This window comes from Haliotis rufescens, unplaced genomic scaffold, assembly GCF_023055435.1.
Source record: "Haliotis rufescens isolate VD_foot unplaced genomic scaffold, xgHalRufe1.0.p SCAF_2, whole genome shotgun sequence".
In the NCBI taxonomy this organism is placed as follows: domain Eukaryota; kingdom Metazoa; phylum Mollusca; class Gastropoda; order Lepetellida; family Haliotidae; genus Haliotis; species Haliotis rufescens.
Window position 1 is genome coordinate 13,513,142 of NW_025963890.1, and position 25,904 is coordinate 13,539,045.

Here is a 25,904-nt window from a genome sequence, read left to right on the forward strand (position 1 = left end):
ATTGGAGTTAAGATCATCTTAGCACTAAGATTGCTTTGTGCAAGCAGGGCCTTGGGCCCCCAGTGTGCTGCTCTACACCTGTGGTGAGGTCAAGTTCCAATAGGTCCCTAGCTTTGCTGTCATGATTGATGGTGTCATAGCTGGAATATTGCAGTGTACTGTTGATGCAGGACCGCCTCCGTGGCCTAGTGAAGGTCGAGGGTTCGATCCCTGGGCGCATCATACCAAAAGAAGTTAAAAGATGGCACTTGTTGTTACCCTGCCTGGCGCTTAGCATTAAGGGGCTGGTCAGCTTGATGTCCGTATGCTGTGTCTGAGTCTGATAACACTTGAATTAGTCTGGGCTATTACAAGCAGACAGAGAAGAGTCGCTATGTAGGTGCAATAATTTCAAACGCAACATAAACCTATTGATGCAGCGGGGGCACAGGTGGCCCAGTCGTCTTAAGGCGCCGCAATTGGCTGTGCAGAGTTGCATCCCTTGGACACGCCAGAAACCTATGATTGTGGGTTCTAATCCTGGTTCGCCCCGATTATGTTTCTAGGTTTGTCAGCACCATACCTGCATCACCTTGAGCTTTCCTCCCACATTAAGCTGACACGCCGTGATATAACTGGAATACTGTTGAAAGCGACGTTAAACCCAACTCACTCACTATTGATGCAACAGGTCTGACAGAACACACAACTCAAGTAGTTCATAATGCCATTTTATTACATAAAAAGAGACTGACCTTGCTATAGGAGCAAGCTGTACAAGAGCTGGCTGACGTACCACAGTAAGCTTCGGTGGCTACGGCAGCAACAGCAGCAGTGTACCTGATCAGAGATTGCACTTGGTTCCGCAGTAGGACGTCTACATCAACACAGTAACAAACAGACAACTATACATGGTGGGCATAGCACCCAGCACACTGGTGTCTCTCAGAGCCAGTCACGATTTGTTCCAACTTACTGCAGATATCACCCATACATTTCGGTCCCTCTTTGCCAGGACAATAGTTTAACGTAGTTGGTTGTAATACATGGTTGAACAAATCATCACATCCACTCTCTTTGTTAGTAGGTTGTTGAAGCTTAAATGGATTTATATATGACAAGATTATACTGCAGTTATTTACATCATAGAAAATTACAAACTCTTTTATCCCTCTCTTTACCTCACACCATACCAACTTGGACGAGACGATGATACTATCAACGGAATGGGGAACATGCAAAAATACCATTTAATTCCAGCACTGGACAGCATGAATTAACGTTCATTTAGTTTTATAGCTTGATTAAACATCAGTGTGCCTTTAAAGCACTTTTTAATGCAATAATGCCATCTAAAGAGACAGTGGTGCCATTTTAGAGAAATTCATGTTAACTGGTTATTTATAAGTATTACTGTTACAAATAAAGAACTCATGGAGAGCGTAATGTGCAAGAAATCTATAGTTTATGAATACAGAAGTTTGAAAGAAGACCGTTAGCATATAGAAAGTTGATTCAATAGATCATGAGATGGCATTCATATTATTTAACATTTATTATTTTGAAATCAATATCAAAAGTGTAAAAAGGAATCATGTGGCAATACAATGAAGTCACAATCTATTATCTCACCCTCGAACAGTAAAGATAACAATAAAACAATGTCAACAAAATCTAAAATAAAATTCTAAACACGACTTGTCGAGACCCATGAAAACTTGAATTAACTTACCTCATCTACCACTGAACCAGTGCAGATAATTCAAGCCAAGTATGTCAAACAATTTTGTTTAATAAGAACCCAAAAATATTCTTGACAAGACTCAAACACATGTTCAGTCACACTAATAGCACTGATCCCTATATATAAACATCATTTAAGGGACTTCAGAAAACAGTTGGCCCAACTTATGTGTCACAGAGAGTATAGACTGGTGACCTAATCAGTGACAATTTGTATGTCTGTACTGATCCATAGTAGATTATTACCGTAATATGTTCCTTAAACTTGGGTGTGAAATTATAAGTCTGAACAGACAAAGGGAGGTAAATCTTGTAGCACAGTCATCACTTTGGGCCATGAAGATGTGCTGTGTGCAATTCTTCCCTAAACTGTGTGATGGCGGAGTATAGAGAAACCCAGCATTGCAGATTCTTGTTGGTTATCCTGCCTTATATATCTACATTACCAGTGTCATGTGGACTGTACATGTGGTCAATGCAGTCTGACTACCACAAAGTTATTTTGCACGTTTGACTTGAACAAATCCTCATCATACAACTCAAGCTGAAGCTAATGTCCACTTCTCTTGGAAACCTATCCTTCAATCTGGTTGTGTATTAGAATAATTAGGATCTTATGTATCATTATTCAAACCTGAACAAGTAATTAATTTTAATTCCATTGGAACATTAATTTATTTTGTACAGAAAAACTAAGGACACGTCTCATGTCAGAAAGTTCTTTTTTGGTATTGGACGTCACACGTCTCAGCTCAGGAATGTATCTCTTCAATACAAGACATTCCTGAGCTCAATAAAGTCTCTTTCGGTATGAGACGCACCTTATTCAAGGAAAGGCTCATTCAGTATAAGACACACCCTATTCAAGGAAAGGCTCATTCAGTATGAGACACACCTTTTTCAAGGAAAGGCCCATTCAGTATGAGATGCACCTTATTCAAGGAAAGGCTCATTCAGTATGAGACACACCTTATTCAAGGAAAGGCCCATTCAGTATGAGACACACCTTATTCAAGGAAAGGCCCATTCAGTATGAGACACACCTTATTCAAGGAAAGGCTCATTCAGTATAAGACACACCTTATTCAAGGAAAGGCTCATTCAGTATGAAATGCACCTTATTTAAGGAAAGGCTCATTCAGTATGAGACACACCTTTTTCAAGGAAAGGCTCATTCAGTATGAGATGCACCTTATTCAAGGAAAGGCTCATTCAGTATGAGACACACCTTATTCAAGGAAAGGCCCATTCAGTATGAGACACACCTTATTCAAGGAAAGGCCCATTCAGTATGAGATACACCTTATTCAAGGAAAGGCTCATTCAGTATAAGACACACCTTATTCAAGGAAAGGCCCATTCAGTATGAGATACACCTTATTCAAGGAAAGGCTCATTCAGTATGAGACACACCTTTTTCAAGGAAAGGCTCATTCAGTATGAGATGCACCTTATTCAAGGAAAGGCTCATTCAGTATGAGACACACCTTATTCAAGGAAAGGCCCATTCAGTATGAGACACACCTTATTCAAGGAAAGGCCCATTCAGTATGAGATACACCTTATTCAAGGAAAGGCTCATTCAGTATAAGACACACCTTATTCAAGGAAAGGCCCATTCAGTATGAGACACACCTCAGCTCAGGTAAGTGTTTGCTCAGCATGCAGGTCACCTGGCATGAACTGTCTTAGTGGTACGATACGAGAAGTAGATTTTGTCAATAGAACTCCGGGTTGATCAGTGAGCAGGTGATTGACTAGGAAGTACATCACAATTTGCCAGTAACGTTGTAGTTGGGACATCAAAGAGACATACACAGCAAGTGGAAACAGAAACCTACAGAGACATGTCAGAAGTAGAAAGTCAGTACAAAATGTCACTTCCGTGGCTATGTCGTTACCCTGTTGCAATTATCAAGGCAGAACACAAATTCTGACCACTATTGCATATGTGGGCTCTATTGGAGTATATTCCCTGATAGAGCTTCCATACATTTAGGAATACAACTGTTAGAATAGGAAAAGATTCGTCCTACTGAGACATTTCATGGCATAGGTTCGAAGTGGAATGTTCTTGAGATTTTACTTGTGCGAATTTCTTTTTTTATCAATATTAGAATTTCATTCTGAAGAATATTCTAGAGTATCAAGGCGACAAAACATGATCTTAATGTTAAAAAAGCTTTAACCTGGATCAAAAGTAAATCAAATGTTTTGTAGACAAGATTTGAGAACAATGCCAAGGTGACATATATATGCATAAGTAGAGTTAAAGTTTTTATGGTAGAAAAATAGTGCAGACAGAAGTGAAAATAGAAATATTATGTTTGTGTTTATCATGATTATGACTACAATTCTCTCAGCAATATTTGCCAATTTCTGGAATAATTTTCTGGTTATATATCCAGGAAGCACAAATTCTGAGGAGAAAATTCTAGGCTGTGGTAAAATGGAGCAGCATTTTGCATGCATCATGTGCAATACAACAATGTGAAAGGGCTATAACTTACAACTCTATGTACAAGCAATAGAGGGGTCATGTCAAATTCAGACTATCATATTAGAACGGTAAATATAACTAGAGCAATTTATATCCTCACCAAAAATATCTTTTGTAGAATATCTTTACACTAGTTATCTAATATTAAAATAAACTAAATACATTATCTTTAAGATACTTTGAATAAGTATAATGTCTGAAATTTGAGATGCCCCCTCATTTTCCAGCATTTCCCATTATCACTATCACTCAGGACAACATGAAAGACCGGACAAAGTCACATGATAGGTCACATGACGGAAGAGACATAGAGGTGATTGATCTATATCAGACACGGGGTCAACAACTGTTCGCTAGTCATGTAAAAGCACTTAAGTACTAAAAGCACACACAGTATGTCTCCGATAAGTGATAACTACTGATTTGTTCTAGAAATTTCAATTAAAAAGACAAAACGACACAAAGTCACAACAAGTTAAAAACAGTTCTCTCTGCAATTGTTCAGTAGGAAACCACTGCAATGTGAATCGCAATGTGAAACCGCTGCAATGTGAATCGTCACGTGAAACCATTGCAATGTGATTCGCAAGGTGAAACCGCTGCAATGTGTATCGCGATGTGAAACCGCTGCAATGTGTATCGCAAGGTGAAACCGCTGCAATGTCTATTGCAAGGTGAAACCACTGCAATGTGAATCGCAATGAGAAACCGCTGCAATGCAAGTGTGGGTGTCAATAATGGCACATAGTACTGATTGTACAATCGTCTCCTTCAGCACCATTGAAAATCAACAATGTCTCGTCACTGTACTGATTCACAGACAATATCACTACACCTTACACCATCTTTGTGTCCAGATCCACACTTAAAACACCAACGTTTCAGCTTCTTACAGCACTGCTCACCGTAGTTTGACATCACAAGCTGTAACTATAATCAACTCCGACACACTGAATATATCCCACAACGCATTGTCCTGTCAAGCCTCATACAAATTTGAGCGGATTTGAGATTAAGTTTGGTCCATACGATCTGTGTTCTTATCGCACATACGATGCCTCCTTGTACTCGGAGGGGTCGACTGACAGGGGGAAGAACTCCTCCAGTTTCCACTGCAGTGTTTCGAAAGTGGGTCGCTCCAGCTCGTCCTTCCTCCAGCACTCCAGCATGATATCGTACAATGTCTTGGGGCATCCGGGTGGACAGGGCATGCGGTAGCCATGTTCCACCTGGTGCAGAACCTCGGCGTTTGTCATTCCTGAAATATACACAACACAATCAGCAAAAATGCTCAAGTAGAGATTGTTAAATTTACACACAACCTTGCCTCTTACGACAAGCATATTGCTTTTAAAGGCAAGCATGGTTTGCTGAAGACGAATTCTAACCCAGACTTGCCCATGTTCAGTCTAGGCATTGATGTTCTAGCATTGCCTGTGTGACATTTGTCTCATTAGCTGTTAGATCGATGTACATCATAATCTTTGACTTTGTAGATCAACGTGTGACAACTTGAATCAAATTTGCTACGACTGCCAGTTTGCTCGAGGCAAGTGGCCCTTTATTATTATTGCTTCATTTCTGACATCTGACAAAGGCAGAGTGATAACATTCAGGCTGCTTTAAGCAATATTCTTTCAAGATCATGGCAAGGGACAATAAGCTTTGGCTTCACACATTGTCCCCTAGTGAGAAATAGGATCTGGGGTTTCAAAACGACTCTTTACACAGCTGCAAGCTTCCCTAAATCACAATACCCAGTTGTTAATTTTATCGCTTAGTTTCTATTTCAACTTCAGTAACTTCTGATAATATGAATAGAATGTATTGATTGGGTACATGCAACACTATAAATAGACCCCCAAACAAGAAGCGCTCACGTTCATAGCGGATGGCACAAGGCTAAATAATGACATTCTCCACCACTGGTATCTATGAAAATTTAGTCCTTGTGATTAATATTCTTAGAGTGGCACATTATTTGTATGAATAAGAGAAAACAAGAACCTAGACAAGTCTCTGGAAGCATGTACAATCATTTCCAGCATGCAAGCAGCCATTGACATACTTTTAAACCAGATTGTTTTCTAAATATTATGAAGTATTTTGTTTTGAATTGGAAACAAAATAGAGTGTCTTAAAAAAAAAATGAAGTCCCAGTGCCTAATTATCAATAATGCACATTGTCATACCTGGATAAGGCACCCGTCCATAAGTGACGATCTCGGTGAGCAGGATGCCGAAGGACCAGACGTCGGACTTGATGGTGAACCTGTTGTAGTTGGCGGCCTCGGGTGCCGTCCACTTGATGGGGAAGCGGGCTCCAACTCTAGCCTCGTACTCATCCTCCTGGGGACACGTGCAATGGGCATGTTATCATAGGACTACTGGCATCACTTCACTTCACACACTCAATGTCATTCTCTATCTTTGTTCCATGTATAGTTTTCTCCAAGAACTTTAATACAGAGTTGCTGCAGGACTGAAATATTGCTGACTTGTTATAAAACAACTGTTGCAATCTCAGACAAACCCAGCTTACACCGTTCAATAATCAAAGTTAAAAAAAACTGATGACATGAGGGAAAGAAATGTGTGTTTTAATGTCACTTTTAATGGTATTTCAGGTCTGAATGATAAAGGAAGCCTCGAAAAATGAATGTCCAATTACAGTTTTCGTGAGACAAGCATGGGTATGGTGCTCACAAACCAAAAATCATAGTCAGGGCAAATATTGCAAACTGTTGAAGCTAAAAGACACAGTGGTCAGCATACTGAGTGTACCTGGGACCACTGGGAATCCGTCCCCCGACTTAAATCTTTAAATCGGTAAACGTTATCTGCAATACAAACATTTTATCTTTCCTGTCACATCTTCACATACAAGAGCACTGACATTCACATATGATGCAGCAACCTCCATCTTGGGAAGGTTGGAAATTAAGTATTTTCAATAATTAATGCAATCTGATGAATCTCTGATAGCTACAGAATGGCATGTGGTACTTGACTTACCTTGATAACTCGGGCCAGACCAAAGTCAGCAATCTTGACGTTGTTGCAGTCTCCAACAAGGATGTTCCTGGCTGCCAGGTCCCTATGGATGTAGTTCTGTGATTCAAGGTAGGCCATGCCACAAGCAATCTGGGCAGCAATATCAATCAGCTGGGGCAGCTTCAGCACTCGGCCCTTGCCTGAAAACACAGCAACATTATCATAAAAGTGCCAATATCACTTGTATGTCTGTTGTTTAATGCCACTCTCAGCTAAACCAATCAGAATCAAGCAAGTCTGGAATATCATGGCAGAATATAGGTTAAGCAGGTTCCAACTAGCATTTGGAAGTTAAACATTTCCAGGCTGCCATCAGGGTCCACAGACTTTAGAAGCTGCAGACCCTGACTAAACTCTTCAGGCCCTCTTTTGAAAAACTGCAGCTTCTTGTCACAAATAAATCAACATGTAAATTTACTGCTGGCCATAAGGACCCCCACACATTTGAAACTATGGGCCTGACACAAGATCTGTGTGCCACGGGCCAACACTTATTTTGAACACTGGTCAGGTGGCACCTACCCTGCAAGTATTCAAGCAGGCTGCCATTCTTCATGAGCTCGGTGACGATGTAGATGGGCTCATCTTGAGTGCAGACGGCATACAGCTGGATCAGCTTGGAGTGTCTCAGCTTCTTCATGATCTGGGCCTCAGCCAGGAAGTCCTTGGGGTCCATGGTGCCTGGGACACAAGATGGATAATCAGCAATAGAAACTAACATGTTTAGTCCATGAGGCCTTATAATGAGAACATATAGAAAAGCCCTTATTACATTTCTACTAATCCTTATGATACATTAATTATTGCACAGTTTGGCAAGGACGATAGGACTAATGCAAATTTTCACTTAATGAATAATGTGTGTGTTGACTGTTATACTATGATTGTAATAAAACCAGTTGGGCAAAAAGATGTCTACTTGCCAAATTCAACTCTAGTCATCAGTTTCAGAGATTGTTCAGAACATATGTTTTTTTTATTAGATGGGATTACTAGACCGAACAGAATATTACTAAATGTGGGCAAGTCTATTAGGCTGCAGACTGTATCATAGGCAAATGGCAAGCTGGCAACACAAAAGGTCTTCACACACGTGTGGTATGAAAGCCAGGTGATCTGCCTGCACTATGCACCAGGTAACATGACTGCTCCAGGGACGATATAGGCACACCTAGCACTGCATGGACTGAGGCATGGAGCGAGGTGTTATGTATCTCAGAGACAAGTGTTTCCTGGTATGAATGTACCATAGGGAGGGAGCAAGACAACATGTTAGATGTGACTTCCTGTGATAAAAAAAATAGACCAAATAATCCATGAGTTTTAAATAATCTTAGCATTAACATTTTCGTAACAGTGGTAGCACTTCAGGGTGCAGGGTATTACCAGTTAACCGGTATACTGCAATTCGCTTTTCAACTGATACATATTGCAAAATTTATCTTCTTTTTTTTGTGTATATTGAGTAAAATATATAATAATATAACAAGTTCTGTTATTATTTGTATCGTTGCATAAAATCTAAACAGAAATTCATTAACAACTGATTGACAAAAAAGCAGAAACATTGAGTTTTCTCTTGCATTATCTCCCCTGTATGTCTACAAAATGGCGGCAACTGACTTTGCTAACATTGTGGCATAATATTTATTTTAGTATGCTTGTACAAATAGTGTCAAAGAGTGTCAATCACTGTCAAACATGTTATCTCACAATATATGGCAATACATATTGCAATAGGTCATGAAATATTGCAATACAATTTGTTTGCCAATACACAGCCAGAGTACTAGCACTAACATCCTTTTATTATCACTTCATTAAACCAGTGGTATGATTGAAACTGATCTTGATATTTCTGAACATCTAGTTAGGGCTGAAGGGACATTTGTTTTCATGCTGCCAAGTTACCATTGTGTTTCAGCAAGAATATTACACAATAAGTAATGTGTTATTTGATAGGGTGGGTCTAGGAGTAGAAGCAAATCAGAAATGAGAACTACTGTTTCTTCATAACAAATCGTGATGATCACTGAGTACTGCACTGAATAACAGTATGTGGGGAGTCAACGAATACAAGTCTCAAAGTTTCAATGATTTACTACACCAGAGGCACAATGCCGTCTGCCCATACACAGATCCCGAGGGTGTATGTGTGTTGAGGGGCACCCCAACTATCCCTCTTGAGTGAGTGAGTGAGTGAGCGAGCGGAGGTTTTACACCCCTTTTAGCAATATTCCAGCGATATCACGGCGGGGGAAACCAGATATGTTCTTCCCGCGTTGTACCTTGGTCTTCCGCGTGATGAGGAAAGCTTTAACAACCAGGTTACCACCCCCACCCCATCCCACCCCCCTCTTCTTCTTGAAGCGTGCAAATCATTTTGATGTACATAAAAACATAATTTATTCATCTGGTGAATTGTCTGCAACAAAAACAACTACTTGACTAATTTTTGGCTACTGTCCACTGTGTCTGTGAATGCTACCCACCTGGTTTGAGAGTCTTGATGGCGACAGGAGTGGTGTTGTTCCACAAGCCTTCCCACACCTCACCAAACTGGCCGTGGCCGATCTTGCGGATGAGTTTCAGGGAATTCTTGGGGATCTCCCACTGGTCCTTGGTGTTGTAGGACAGACCAACAGTCTGGGGCTTCTCCACCTGCAACACAAGGACAAAGTCACTAGGGCTCAAACACTACATTCAACTTACCAGGTTATCATACGACAACCTGAGAAGAGCCGGGTTAGAATAGGTCTTCAGCAAACAATGCTTGCCTTAAAAGGCAACCAAGAGGATCGGGTGGTCAGGCTAGCTGATTTGGTTGATGCATGTCATCGAATCCGGATTGTATGCATTGATGCGTGTGATGTCAAACACTGGATTGTTTGGTCCAGACTGGATTTACATTTACAGACTGATGTCACATAGCTAGAATATTGCTGAGTGTGGTGTTAAACAGCAAACTATGATACAACATGCATGCTTTATTTCTTATATAATTAGGTAATTACTTTAAAGGAAAAAGCCCTTCTACGTTCATAATCATTTCTTAGATGTCAAATTTTGGTATTTTATGACAACATCAAATAATTGGTTGGTTGGGTTGTTGTAAAATGCCGCACTCAGGAATATTCCAGCTATGAGACGGTGGTCTGTAAATAATGGAGCTTAGACCAGACAATCCAGTGATTAATATCATGAACATCTATCCGACAAGCATGGATTGCTGAAGACCTATTCTACCCCAGATCTTCACGGGTCACATCAAATAAAATTAAGTAATCTGTAACAGTGATTTTAGTGTTAAGGTCTAAAACAATTCACAAAACAATATGTATCAATACACAATGACACACATCACATACCATACTATTGGTTTGATATTGCAGTACACTAATCATGCTAAATTATCAGTGAACTGTTTCAGCTCATGTTACTGAATTAGGAGCATTTTCGCAATACCGACCTTGTCAATCTGTGCAGAGTGTCTTATAAGAATGAAGCTAGAATACAATATATACTGAACAAAATAAGTGGGATCATGCATATTGTTGGCAGCGTTAGAAATTGGCACTAGTCCTATAGTCCTTGCCAAACTGCCCAATAGTTAAGGTAGTATAAGGGCTCGTAGAAACTTGCCCTTTTTGAAGGTTTTGCTATATGTTATCATCAGGACTAGTGGGCTAAAGCTGTTAATTTCAACTGCTGGTTGGGGAATTTTATGAAATTGTGTACTCAGTCTTTACTACAACAAATTGCCCAAGAATTTCACATGGTTCAGAGACAACCATCCTTTCTTCAAGCTCAACAGGAGAGTGGTAAACAGAGTGTGACAGACAACCAAGACCATATGTTCAGTTTCTGTTCACACAGATTGTGTCCTCCACAACTGACATAATAAACAGGGACACTCAGCTCGAGTTTGCACAGGAGTGGTAGAAAGCAGTTTTACACCAGTCAGCCTAGGACCCCAGGAATGGGCTCATCCAGTGTACCTACCCACTTGGGGAATCGAACCTGGTTCTCGGGTCTAATTAAACCCTCCCTTAGTGTTCGCTTATTGTTAACCTCTGCAATAATCAAGATACATAACGGTGGCCTGTGAATACTGATGTCAGGACCAGACAATCCAGTGATTGATATTTTGAGCTAAGAGCCACACTGTCAGGGTACGAGGACACACAATCAACGAAGCCTGGCCACCCGATTCATTTGGATGCCTCTTACGACCAGCGTAGGTTGTTGGGGACCAATTCTAACCAAGAATCCCCATTGGGGAAACTGCTGGACTGATGCCAAGGCTTGTGGTTATCAGCACAGGCCAACTTTTTTTTATCAAGATTTATTTTCCAAAGCTCCGGTTCTTAAAACTGTCTTGGGAATTATGCCTTAATTTAACCATACAGGAAACATTCCAGATAGATAATAGCCATACCAGCTGTTTTATTAATCAACAATTAATTAGACACACAGTAATGCATTTTACAAACATTACAAGTTCCACCATCAACATGTAAATCTACTCAGAAAATGAATCATACCCATCAACAAATATTTTTCATTTTTTTAATAAACAATGTTCTCACAGACATCATTGACCAGGTTGACTCATATTGGCTATACTGGTACAGTAGTACATCCATCTCACAATCTATTTTCAGAGCAATATGACTGTTATAACCCATCCAGTTAATACAGCTCGATGCTTTATTATTCATGATGATTCATCTCTTCATCATCCACCAACATTACTGTCAAACAAGCCTGATTCAGATAAAGGTCAAACTGTCCTACTCTGCTACAACTATGTAATTGCTTACAATGATTGTGCTGACAACAGCAATTAAAGTCAATGTCTTGTTTTTCATGACCACCCCCTAAAGCTTACTTCTGTCTCCAAGAGGCGACAATAATGTTTTTGGTTTACGGATCCACTGAAATAATACATAGTTGAAATACATAGCGAAATGTTTACAACAAAGTTTGAAGTGATGTAGACCAATAAGAGTTAAAGCCCTTTGGAATGACATATCTGTTTGTGCAGTCATCAAGGCAGGAAAATGGCAATATTCATGTGCCTCATGTGTGCTGTCAAAGGGCATAAATTCAGTTATAAATGTTTTTCAACCACCAACATCGTAAGAATAGAACAAAATCAACCAAAACCAATAAACATATAATTTATCATCTGAGCACTGTAAATGCATAACACTGTTAGGTGGTTTTGACATTAACCAACACATGAAGACAACCTACAAAATACATTTCTGCTGAGTGAGTGAGTGAGTTAGTTAGTTTTGTTTAATGCCTCTTTGAAAAGGATTTCGGTTATATCCCTGCATGGGGGGAAGGCATGAAGTGATGCCGATCTCTGCATTTTCCACTTTGGTCAAACCTACGAGCACAGGTATGGTGCTGATAAACCAAGAAACAATCAGGGCGAATTGTGATTTGACCCTACAGCCATCTTAAAGCCTGAGGGATGCACTCTGCGCAGCGAATTGCAGCACCTTAGATGACTGAGCAAACTGCACCCCATGCAGACACATGAAGGGAGAAAAGGAAGGACCAAAAAACAATCTCCAAATCATTAGAGAAAACCGGATTTCTCTTTAATTAAAGTGTAACCAAGGCAAAGTTTATCCTACAGGACCGTGGTTCTTGACACCAGGGAGTGCGAGTGTAATTCAATATGCACTGATGACACCAAGATGTTGTGTAGAGTTGGTGTAGACTGCAATGTATCACCGCTGAACATCGCTCACATTAAACTCTGGCACTTCCAGCTGGGCTGATGGAACTATTCAAGTGTGCAACCATCTCTGTCAAACATGTGGCCTCGTGGGGGCCATCTCAATCTCGTTTCTGCATTAATAATGAATATACAATAAACTATCATGTCCGAACTAACACAAGCAATAGGCCCTCAGGCAATGTTGTTTGAAAACTTAGCATGGGCAATGGGCATGGTGCATGTATTAACATTAAACCAAAGGAACAGAGAAACAGAAGGGTCACTCAGTGATTGTGCTTCAAGTTTCCAGGCAGAAAATAAAATGTCGGCATACAAGAATGTTTTACTGACATTGGCAATGAGTGAGTGAGTGAGTGAGTGAGTGAGTGAGTTGGGTTTAACACTGCTTTTAACAGTATTCCAGTTATATCGCGGCATGTCAGCTTAATGTGGTAGGAAAGCCCGAAGTGATGCAGGTCTTAGACGTTTACCACTTTGGTGAAACCCACGAGCACAGGTATGGTGCTGACAAACCTAGAAACATAATCGGGGCGAACCAGGATTCGAACCCACAATCATAGGTTTCTGGCGTGCCCAAGGGACGCAACTCTGCACAGCGAATCGCGGGGCCTTAGACGACTGGGCCACCCGTGCCCCCACATTGGCAATGAGGTTTCTAGTCTATCCTAACATTGACAATTTCTACCAGTTGCTCACTGAGATCATATTATGTCAGTTAGAGCAAATGTAATTCAAATTTGAATACTGCCAAAATTCTGGCTTTTGCCCTAAGCTCTAAAGACTTAAGAAAGTCTATAAATCATTAACAGGTTTAAACATGTTAAAGGTTGAAATGAACTTCACATTTTCTTCCCTCTTTTCCATTAGTTTTGTTACGATTTTCAAAGGTCACATCTGTGAAACATGGAAGGCATTTGAAAATCTTGAGTTGTTCCCCGAGAAACATACAGCACCCAAGCAGATGGCTGGCTCATAGCTAATCCAGGATCTCTTCCTCCAACAAATAGGCAAAAACGCATTTCCATTTTTAAATCTTACAATTCAAGAAGCGTGCGTTGCATAAAGGCAGTTTCCCTCAATTGTTTTTTTCCCTGAGCTCTTCTTACTTTCACTGGTGGCTTGCAGCTTGAAGCTATTATGACAACCAGTCATGTGTTTCTAACTTTCACAAGCGTATGTGCTTGAAGCTATATCATGACAATCAGTTGTGTTGAGACAAGGCCTGTATTATTCAAACTAGGACTTCAATCATTGATTTACACCTCCAGAATACAAGTGATGTCCATCCATCAGCTTCATCCAAATATAACAGCAAACAAACTCCTCCAATCATTCAGATGCAATCATGCCACACTTAGCAACATACTAGGTGTATGACCCCAGGCAGTAAATAATCGAGTCTGGACCAGACAATCCAGTGATTGACATCATGAGCATTCATCTAAGCATCAACCAAGCATGCTTGACCACCCGATCCTGTTAGCCACCTCTTGCGACAAGCATGGGTTGCTGAAGACCAACCTGACCCGGGTCTTCAAGGGGGACCAAATCTTTAAGTACTGTAAAATCTGACGATCACTATCAAAATCAACTTTACCACAAAAAACATGTTACATGGTTAGTGATCAGTACTTTTTGCTTTTATTTTATTATTATTTTTTTCTGATTTAGTGTAAACCTTACAGGCAATAGAATGGCAAATTCAGAATCAGTATTTCGAAACAAAAACTTTCATTTTTCATTTTCAGCAAAGTCCCTAATTTTTCAATTACAGTACCTATTTTATCTTGGAAAAGTGAGACATTTTCTGATAATATGCATATAGTAACATCTTTTTACAAACGAATTAAAAGTCAATACAAGTCCTCCAGAAAAAAACTCTTGCATGCATTCCACTGTTTTCATCTACTGTTACAACCACTCTTGTCTCAAAGTATGGACTTCCAGAATGTGTGTTGAATATTGAATTATTTACAAAATATCACTCATTTTGAAACTTTCAAAATAATTGACAAAATCAAAAGAGACGTCTCATTAATGGCAAAAGCTTTTATGATTACATTTTTTTCAAAGCACTGACAACAGAGCCCCTAGCAGTCATTTCGGAAGAAATCATTAAGTGATTTCCTGGTTTTTGTGACACCAGTAGCAAGTGCCCTAAACAAGCACTTGCCAGGTCGAGTGTCAGCGGATGACGGGACGTCAAGTAGAAAGTAATTTGACGAGGATTGCAAGAACTATTGTAGCTTGGTGCAGGCCTCCCATTAAAATGTACTTGGATGCATTCCCCTAGGTTTTTACAGCTGAATCAAAGCGAGGATATAAAAAGTTTGCCTAAGATCTGCTCATTAATTTCCACGTTCAGTATGTCAAGGCCATTGCAGCTTTATGCCAAAACATCAAAGTAAACCCTTCAAACCAAATTTAAATTAATTTATTTTTGATAATATTTTATTTATTATGTCCATGATGTCAACACTGTACACTTTGAGCACAAAATGGATAATTAACTTATAAATGTTGAAGGGTTGAAATGTTTATTTATTTTCTCACTGCTACCACAGAAACATGACACCAGTGACTCATCATCCATGCTACACAACAGTTATTCTTGGTGCTCCAGTCAAAAACACTGAACACACATGGGGTTCTCTAGTCTCTAAATGACTATGATGATAGAACTCATTTTTTTCCTATTTGACAAAAACTTCCTCAAAACATGAACAGACTTACATTACATCAACTGCATCAATGTCACCTAACTGGTTTCTTCATTTCAAGCAGATCCAGGGTAGAATAGGGCTTCAGCAACCCACGCTTGCCGTAAAAGGCGACTATGCTTGTCGTAAAAGGCGACTCACGGGATTGGGTGGTCAGGCTCACTGACTTGGTTGATGCATATCATCGTATCCCAAATGTGTGGATCGATGCTCATGATGTCAATCACTGGATTGTCTGTTCCAGACTAGATTATTTACAGACTGCCATCATATAGCTGGAATATTGCTGAGTGCGGCGTTTAACAACAAACAAACAAAACATTTCAAGCAAATATATGTCTTATAACATACAATAATAAATAATGTTAATTTATTACAAACATTTGACTACAATTTTACATTACATTTCTCACTTAAAACACTCAAAAAGAATACCACCACAGCAAATAACGCACAACAAAACATCTGATCATAACTGTTCCTTCCAACACCAGTGATAACAAAGTCTCTCTTTGCTGATGATAGAATTAAAATAACTAGTGACATAAAACAGAACTCCAGACAGAAACTTCCTTGATCTGCCATTTATATCATATCCCACCATCACATCCCTGTGCATAGAATGTTAATTACAGCTGTGTATTGATTCAGCGTGAGCCACTTCTGTAACTGTCCTGCACTGATGGGAAAAACATTCATTTATTTACAGGAAAGGAGAAGATTACCACAGATAGTTTCTGTGTGCGTTCGCATGTGTGTGTGTGTTCGTGCAAGCGAGTGCCCTTGTAAGTGAGTGGGTTTAAGCGAGCGAGCGAGCGAGTGAATATAGTTCTAGATACTTCGAGAAATGATCCATAACTATGAACTAGTACATAACATCAACTCAAATCCCTTTCACCAACTACGTAAAATTCTCAAAATATATTGACATATCAATTCAAATCATAAATCCAAAAGGCAAAAGGCAAAAACACCACCTAACCAATATTTAGAGAATAAATCAAACATTTCCATGTTTTATTGGGAATAATTAATGCACTACCCAGCAGGTGGCGCAACAAGCGATGGCACTATCCACACTTAATGTCAGCAACACCCCATGCTATGGGCCATCGTTACGTGTTGCATTATTTACAACAGTGACTCACTCCTTCACGGCTAAAATACACACAGGGTAATCGATTTCACCCATGCCTAATTTCCACTTGAAGACTGAAGACTTGGGGTGAATATAATATCCCAGCCCTGAGAGAAATGCATTGAATGAATCCTGGCAAAGTATTTGCTTTGAGGAAGATCAATCACATATGGAAATCATGAAGCCATGAATAACAACTATTATGGCTGGTCTGCGGCTATGGGGCTATAATAAACTCAAGTGTATGTATGTATTTAGAACATGACTTCGGGCAAGCAAATCATTGCTCTGATGGATAACCGTGTTTCTTATTATTAGCGTTTGTATAGTTCTATATGCTGTTAAGGTGACCGCAATTGAAGAGAAACCATTGTAGGTAAGGTAGCTGTATAGATCTACAGTACTTGACCCAACGAATAAGGGGTTTTCTCAACCAAGAAAGACAAGTTGTTGAAATGGAGGGTCGTTCCCATGATGCAAATTTCACATGATCTATGATTTGTCATGTAGCAGACATACCAGGTGGATGAAGGGATAATGCAATTTGGCCTCAAAAGAATAATTTTATGGTCCCGAGTGAGTGAGTGAGTGAGTGAGTGAGTGAGTTGGGTTTAAACCCACTTTGAACAGTATTCAAGCTATATCACTGCATAAGCTTCATGTGCATTAGCTGTCATGTAAATTTTCAGTATTAGTAGAGAGCGCTTACAAAGATTAGTTTCCGATCGGCGTAGAAAGTTGGTTCGGGGGTGGATCAGAGAGATCATTGGAGCAGGATGCATTGGTGAAATATAGTAACCATGATTAGTTTATCCGGAATTCTTTTAGTTTTACAATCTGTCCTGGAATTCAAACGGTACCATCAGATTAACAGGGTCTCACAGGAAATAGATTAATATTTACGAGTGTTATTGCTTATTTCTTTTTCTGAATTAAACTATCAATAAATGATTTACTTCAGGCTGAGACACAATGCAAATCAATAAAACCTAACAGTAAATCTCTTGCAAGCTCCAATCCCTTCTAAAATGCCCAAGTTACAAATATCACGTCTTCGATGCCAACACCAAGTGTCATACTATTGATTTTCTCCACGCTGAATTATGGCAAACCTGGCAAATCCCCAAATGGACTGATCTTTCGTGATGGCTTGTGCACAATAGCTTATTAATGCAACGTCACTTGTACACTGTCACTGTCTGACACTAATACCCATTGAAACACATCCATGTACATGATGCAGGATGGGGGGGGGGGGGGGGGGGGTCAAGTCGACCTTAGCCATTTCAGATTGGAGGACCACAAACTAGTTGCCTTGCATTTATACTCAACAGCTATCCTTGCCGTGTTGCACGCAGTAGACAGTTTGCTTGGAAAATTGCAAAGTTGGGTGATATTTTTTAATGAATTTATGGCAAAAACCAAAGGTTTGCAGAGATACTGTGTGTCGGAGTCAATCAGACATGCGAGCCATTGCGTGACAGTTACTAGCACCTGTACTGAAATGTCACGTTGAGAGAATAAAGAAGTTAAAAGGTGTTCATTGATACTGCCACTTTTAAAATGCTGCTTAAAGGTATCTGAGCCAAGTCCCTTTGTCAAGTTGCAGAATTATAAATCCCATATCCTGGTCTGCCTCCTTGTCAATCTCAGGTGTTTATTGATAGATACTGTGAGAAAGAAGTGCAGTCTGTGTGAATCACGTACCCTTGTACAATCTGTGTCACATGCCCTTGTACAATATGCATGAGTCATGTGTCCTTGTACAATCTGTATCACATGCCCTTGTACAATCTGTGTTGTGTGCCCTTGTACAATCTGCATGAGTCATGTGTCCTTGTACAATCTGTGTTGTGTGCCCTTGTACAATCTGTGTGAGTCATGTGCCCTTGTGCAATCTGCGAGAGTCATGTGCCCTTGTGCAATCTGCGTGGGTCATGTGCCCTTGTGCAATCTGCGTGGGTCATGTGCCCTTGTGCAATCTGCGTGGGTCATGTGCCCTTGTGCAATCTGCGTGAGTCATGTGCCCTTGTGCAATCTGTGTGAGTCACATGCCCTTGTACAATCTGTGTGTGTCACATGCCCTTGTGCAATCTGTGTGAGTCACATGCCCTTTTGCAATCTGTGTGAGTCACGTGCCCTTGTGCAATCTGTGAGTCACATGCCCTTGTGCAATCTGTGTGAGTCACATGCCCTTGTGCAATCTGCATGAGTCACATGTCCTTGTGCAATCTGTGTGAGTCATGTGCCCTTGTACAATCTGTATCACATGCCCTAGTACAATCTGTGTGAGTCATGTGCCCTTGTGCAATCTGTGTGAGTCACCTGCCCTTGTGCAATCTGTATCACATGCCCTTGTACAATCTGTGTGAGTCATGTGCCCTAGTAAAATCTGTGTGAGTAATGTGCCCTAGTACAATCAGTGTGAGTCACCTGCCCTTGTGCAATCTGTGTGAGTCACATGCCCTTGTGCAATCTGTGTGTCACATGCCCTTGTGCAATCTGTGAGTCATGTGCCCTTGTACAGTCTGTATCACATGCCCTTGTACAATCTGTGTGAGTCATGTGCCCTTGTACAATCTGTGTGAGTCATGTGCCCTTGTGCAATCTGTGAATCATGTGCCCTAGTACAATCTGTGTGAGTCATATGCCCTTGTGCAATTTGTGAGTCATGTGCCCTAGTACAATCTGTATCACATGCCCTTGTACAATCTGTGTGAGTCATGTGCCCTTGTGCAATCTGTGTGAGTCATGTGCCCTAGTACAATCCGTGTGTCACATGCCCTTGTGCAATCTGTGTGAGTCACATGCCCTTGTACAATCTGTGTGAGTCACATGCCCTTGTACAATCTGTGTGAGTCACGTGCCCTTGTGCAATGTGTGAAGGAACGTGTGAGTGGGTAGATTGAGTGAGTGAAGTACCCTTGCACAAGTTACAACATGTTTTTGAGTGCTTTTTTGTTTTTTTCTCAACACTGCACTCAGCAATATTCCAGCTATATGACGGTGGTCTGTAAATAAATGAGTCTGGACAACATGAGTGTGTGCAGGGCCCTTGTACAATGTGTGAGTTATACAATGCAATAGTGCTGTGAATATATCACGGTGAAAGAATATTTTGCATCCTCAAGCCAAAGTCTTCCATAGGATAAGTTAACGTTACTTATTTGATTACCCTATCATCCTCATAAAACAACACAAAAATAAGTATATTTCCCAATTCCTTGTGGCCATGACGTTCTAAAAGATCAGGACAAAACAACAGTTTTTAATCAAAGGTAAGTAATAGCCTGCTTGTCAGAAACAAAGTGCTTGCAAGTTAAGCTGGCAAGGACATCCTGCTGAGAGAGTTTACTGTACATGCTATGACAACACAGATGATGAAGGGGATGAGGTCTACTTATGATGGTCACTGTAAGAATCATGTCTCAAGGATTCCTTTGTCATAATGCAGTCAGCGACTTGAGTAAATCTTGTCAAGTAAGACCCACTTTGGACAAGACAAACATAAATTCCTCAAAGCACCATTTACAAGGAATACTTGGGGTACATGATGTTATTTCTCTTAATGTAAGTGTTTGCCACAACCATATTAGATCAAAGGGGTCTTCATATGGGATTTGAAACCCGAAGTTCTTGGGACTAATCAGAAGAATACAAATACTTTCCTTGTCAAACACTGCATCTTCTCAGCATCAAAACGAGATTATACAATGAGAAAGAAATACTACAAAATTTCAATTTAAAACAGATGTTTCAGCAGTTGTGGAAGTAAATTTGGCCCCCTATGAATGTTGACATTGCTGTATTCCTTCATAAAGTCAACTAAATGTCACAAATTGGATCCACATACATACATATTCTGGTGGGCTTGTAAACCAAATATGCCTCCCAAGATTCAAACCTCACTTCTTTACACATTCTGGTGTGTGCTCAGGGGGTCATCTAGACCTGCTCTGAGGCCAATATTCAGTCCCAAGTCTGGAACAAGCGCAGGGGGTATTCTAGACCTGCTCTGAGGCCAATATTCAGTCCCAAGTCTGGAGCAAGCTCAGGGGGGTATCTAGACCTGCTCTGAGGCCAATATTCAGTCCCAAGTCTGGAGCAAGCTCAGGGGATTATCTAGACCTGCTCTGAGGCCAATATTCAGTCCCAAGTCTGGAACAAGCTCAGGGAGTTATCTAGACATGCTCCGAGGCCTATATTCAGTCCCAAGTCTGGAGCAAGCTCACGGGGGTATCTAGACCTGCTCTGAGGCCAATATTCAGTCCCAAGTCTGGAACAAGCTCAGGGAGTTATCTAGACATGCTCCGAGGCCTATATTCAGTCCCAAGTCTGGAGCAAGCTCACGGGGTTATCTAGACCTGCTCTGAGGCCAATATTCAGTCCCAAGTCTGGAGCAAGCTCACAGGGTTATCTAGACCTGCTCTGAGGCCAATATTCAGTCCCAAGTCTGGAACAAGCTCAGGGAGTTATCTAGACATGCTCCGAGGCCTATATTCAGTCCCAAGTCTGGAGCAAGCTCACAGGGTTATCTAGACCTGCTCTGAGGCCAATATTCAGTCCCAAGTCTGGAGCAAATGTCAGTAAAATTCCCCAAAGGGAAATATAAATATGTCAGTTCATGTTGATAGAGTTACAACAAATATTATGGCTTTGTAGAGGTAATTGTATATAACTAAAAACAGGAACAATAAAAAGGAAAAGGCTTTAACCCTTATTTTTACCTGATTCAAAGTTAAATTAGCTCAGAAGATAGGAAAATAACATCTCTTAAGAAATCCCAATTTCAAAAAATTATTATTCTTTTCCAAATTTGCCCAAAAAGGGCAATGGTTTAGAATCCGAGATAAATCCCTGGTGCTTGCCAGTGTTTAAGCAACTCACTAGCATTAGGTAGAACTATCATGTTGAATTAACATTAAAGTTCATTGATATAGTTCTACATGTATCTCAGTGGTCAGTTCTAATGTATGAATACTGTATTACAAATACAGAATCTACAGTCAATTGTCAGCCATAACAATGATTAATCACACTGTCTAGCTATCATGTACCAAAGCCGATTACGTCTTGTCAAACAAAGAGTAGATAAGTGTTCTGCATGTCTAGATGGCAAGAAACAATGGGCGAGAGTTTGTACATGATGAACATATCCGACCACCTGTCTACTGTACGTATTGTACAGTGCTGTACAGTGGGTGGCTGTGATCTTCCTGTACATCACCATCATGTACCTTATTTCCTTTAATAAGTGTTGGGAATAAAATAAGTGCCTGCCTTCAAAAAGCATTGGAGATGAAGTTGTGTACAACACAAAAACTGCCGTGTCTTGTAAGTATTAGGTTAACATTCCACACAGAGAGCTTTTGTTTCAATTTCACATTACAAGTACTATGTTCATGTTCGCTTTCCGTAATGAAATAAATTCTGTAGCAAGAACAAAAAATTCTATTTATGTCAATTTATTAGTGACTGTAACTTATGCAACACCATACTTGAAAAATTAGGCACCACTATGTATGTTGATCAAAGACTACATACCCAAACACTTATTAGAGGAAATACAGTATTGACAACTGACGGCATGTTCCAACAGTCCCTGGGCGGTCGGGTAGCCTAGTGGTTAAAGCGTTAGCTCGTCACGCCGAAGACCTGTGCTCAATTACCGACATGGGTACAATGTGTGAAGCCCATTTCTTGTGTCCCCCGCAGTGATATTGCTGGAATATTGCTAAAAGCGGCGTAAAACCATACTCACTCACTCCAACAGTCCCTACCTACCAAATCACCTCTATCAATAGCAAGTTACTGACTACAATTGTATAATATTTAGTTTCTGTACATCTCTACCCTGAGGCAATTAAAACAAGAGCACTGCTGATCAAGATCTAGCAATATGCTACTGTGGTACTGTCCTATTTTTGTCATGTCACGTTGATCCTATTCCACAATGGCACTAAAGGAAACAATATCATTATACCATAGCAGCCTGGCTTAAACCTGAAACTATTGATGCACTTGAAAATAACGCCTTCATACCAAAATTAGAAGCAATCATTGAATAAACAAGCACTGACAAGATATAGGAGTAATCTGATCTTCAGAAATGTCTTCCTTATGTGAATCACAAAGCATACATTAGCAAAAACAAAAAGGGGAAGAAATGTGATTGATTAAACTGCAATTTCCTCATAAATGATATATATGTACCCTAAAAATCAATCTCAATGTCATTAAGACAGCCATATGTTCGACAACAGCAACAAAAACATGCAAGCACACCGTCAGACATTTGTTGAGGCATAAAAAGAAATGTGGTTCTTCTCATTCCTTTAAACTGAATTTCCAGGCGCCAAGCCAGACAACGCTGTTAATATACATAACGTACCCAGGAACAGTACAATGGTACATGCAGGAAAATATACAATTACCTTCCTCCCACCTAAATATGGAAAGCAAAAACCTGTTCCTCTGCGGTTTTATTTGTTTCATGTTGTTTAACGCTGCACTTAGCAATATTTCAGCTATATGACAGCAGTCTGGAGATAATCAAGTCTGAACCAGTCAAACCAAGTCAGCGAGTCTGACCACCCGATCCCATTAGTTGCCTCTTACGACAAGCGAAGTCACCTTTTACATCAAGCATGGGTTGCTGAAGACCTATTCTACCCCGGATCTTCACAGGTCTGGGTTAGTCAACTAATCTGAGACCAGTAAATTGGTAACATTTCCTTGTGGTCTACAACTTTCACCATCAGCAGATGGCTAGTATGTAGCAGAATGGTGAGTGTGAGTGAGTTGGGTTTAACGCCACTTTTAACAGTATTCCAGTCATATCACAGCGTGTCAGCTTAATGTGGGAGGAAAGCCTGAAGTGATGCAGGTCTTAGACGTTAACCACTTCGGTGAAACCCACGAGCATGGGTATGCTGCTGGCAAACCTAGAAACATAATCGGGGCAAACCGGGATTCGAACCCACAATCATAGGTTTCTGGCGTGTCTAAGGGACGCAACTCAGCAAAGCGAATTCTGGCGCCTTAGACGACTGGGAGCAGAATAGTGAAAAATATATTCATTTTGTATCTTATATCATGCGATGTTTTACCTGTGAGCATGGTTTCCTAAGGTTGACACAGAGGCCATCAGCATCAGAACTGTAATGGTCGACCAGTTCCGAAAGAGATCTGAATGTTACACGGCGAGCGATGAAGAAACCACCCTCATCCAGCTGACGAATTCTGTAGTGCTTTACTGTGTCACCATCACGAACTGAAAAGAATTCAAATGATGTAAAGTATTTGTGAGATTATCAACTTTAATAGAAATGAGTAGTACTACAGAATAACTTCCACGGGTCATGAAGTAAACCCTCCAAAATGAGGTACTTGCATAATGAAAAGAGACAAAGGTATCAATGACATTTATTAAGGTACATGTGTATCAATTCGTTGTATGAATGCCAGAATCAATCAAACACTTTATAGATTGTAAAAAAGTCAAAAGGTTCATATCATGTTCTATTGTCAAAAGTTTAGGGACCCATAGATTCAAATATCTCAGGATTTTGGTTTTGTTGTTTTGTTGTCAACGCTGGACTCAACGCTATATGATGGAGGTCTGTAAATAATCAAGTCTAGGCCAGACAATACAGTGATTGACTTCATGCGCATCGATGTACACAATTGGGATATGATGACATGCATCAACCAAGTCAGCGAGCCTGACCGCGCATTCTCGTTAGTCGCCTTTTAGGGTAAACATGGGTTGCTGAAGACCTATTCTAACCTGGATCTTCCCCGGTTAAATATCTCAGAATCAAACCTAAATGACAAATCTAAATTTCAAACACAGCATATGGGCCCTACAGTAATATTTCCTTAGATAAGGCTAGATACTCTGACAACATATGAAACACATGGCTACAGATATAATTCTGAACCATTATTAAATTTTTGTACAATATTTTCTAATGGCAGATGTTAATATCCCAGCTGACCAAACTTCAATGATTAGACATGATTGATTTGAGAAATGTCAGATACCAGGATGTCCCCTTCGTCAGGGCATTACAACAATGCAGAAGAAACTCGGCCCTACACCTATTTTTGCAAACTTTGGCAAGGTTGAAATATTTAAAAGTAAACGTAATAACACAGGACTGATCAAACAAACCTTGCAAAAGAGAAAGAAAGAGATTCCAAAGCTTCAACATTTTAATTTGTCATGGCTATTTTTCAGATTGATTTTTCATCCAACAAACAGATCATCATTTTCAAACCACTGGTATTGGTCATGAGGACATTGTCTGTATGTACACATGGTAGGCTTTTTTATACTTCTCTTTCTACACTGAAATGCATAGAAGAAGAAAATCAATATCTACCATTGTATATGCACTGTATGGGAATGCAGCGACAGTTGATGCAAACAAGGAAGGGTTGAGATCACACCGTGAGTCAGTCAGCAATATTGAAGTCTGAATCATGTTGACCTGTCATCAAGTCTAGATCAGACAACTAGTGGTTAATATCATGAGCAACAACCAGGTCACAGCCAGGTCACAGTGTCAAGCCTGTTGGTCCTTCTTCAAACACTTCCTACTCAGCAGGCACCGTGACCATCAGATGCCTGGTTTAATGGGCTCTTATCACAAACATGGAGTACTTGGGACATATTCAGCACTGCAAATCCAACACACATAACTGAGTAGAGAAGACTCAGCCTTGCTCTCGCTGTGCTCACAACACCAGTGCCCAGAAGCATGGTTGGAACGACTCATGGATGTAGCGTGAGTGTGGAATACAAAAACGCAGGCTTATCCTTTGGAAAAGGAAACTGTCAAAATCCATGGTTCGGAAGTTAACTGTTCAATTTTGTACAATATTTCCACCTGCACCATAGAGTGGCCAATCTTGGTTTGATCTGGAGGCTTTCATTGCACTGTTAATCACAAATGGGTTTCACTAAATTGCTAAGTTCTATGGTCTAGTATGCAATGCTGGGCAGGT

The 25,904-nt window shown here is 40.3% G+C and overlaps 1 protein-coding gene across 2 annotated transcripts in view; it reads right to left on the minus strand.

Annotated features, from left to right (window-relative positions):
- Positions 1-697: 697 nt before the first annotated feature.
- The window catches only part of LOC124113739 (tyrosine-protein kinase Src42A-like), a 43,696-nt gene continuing 18,489 nt past the window's right edge, over positions 698-25,904 (minus strand). The window contains exons 3-9 of one of the 2 annotated variants that reach the window (XR_007222166.1): positions 24,002-24,165; positions 9,769-9,937; positions 7,799-7,957; positions 7,238-7,416; positions 6,415-6,571; positions 3,358-5,480; positions 698-3,246 (exon numbers count right to left, since the gene is read on the minus strand). Coding sequence is in view for 1 of the 2 variants with exons in the window: in XM_046474248.2 (XP_046330204.1) it covers positions 5,263-5,480; positions 6,415-6,571; positions 7,238-7,416; positions 7,799-7,957; positions 9,769-9,937; positions 24,002-24,165 (1,046 nt within the window). In the remaining variant the exon portion in view is untranslated. Of the gene's footprint in view, positions 5,481-6,414; positions 6,572-7,237; positions 7,417-7,798; positions 7,958-9,768; positions 9,938-24,001; positions 24,166-25,904 lie in introns of both variants that reach the window. The other variant, XM_046474248.2, reaches the window with a different exon arrangement.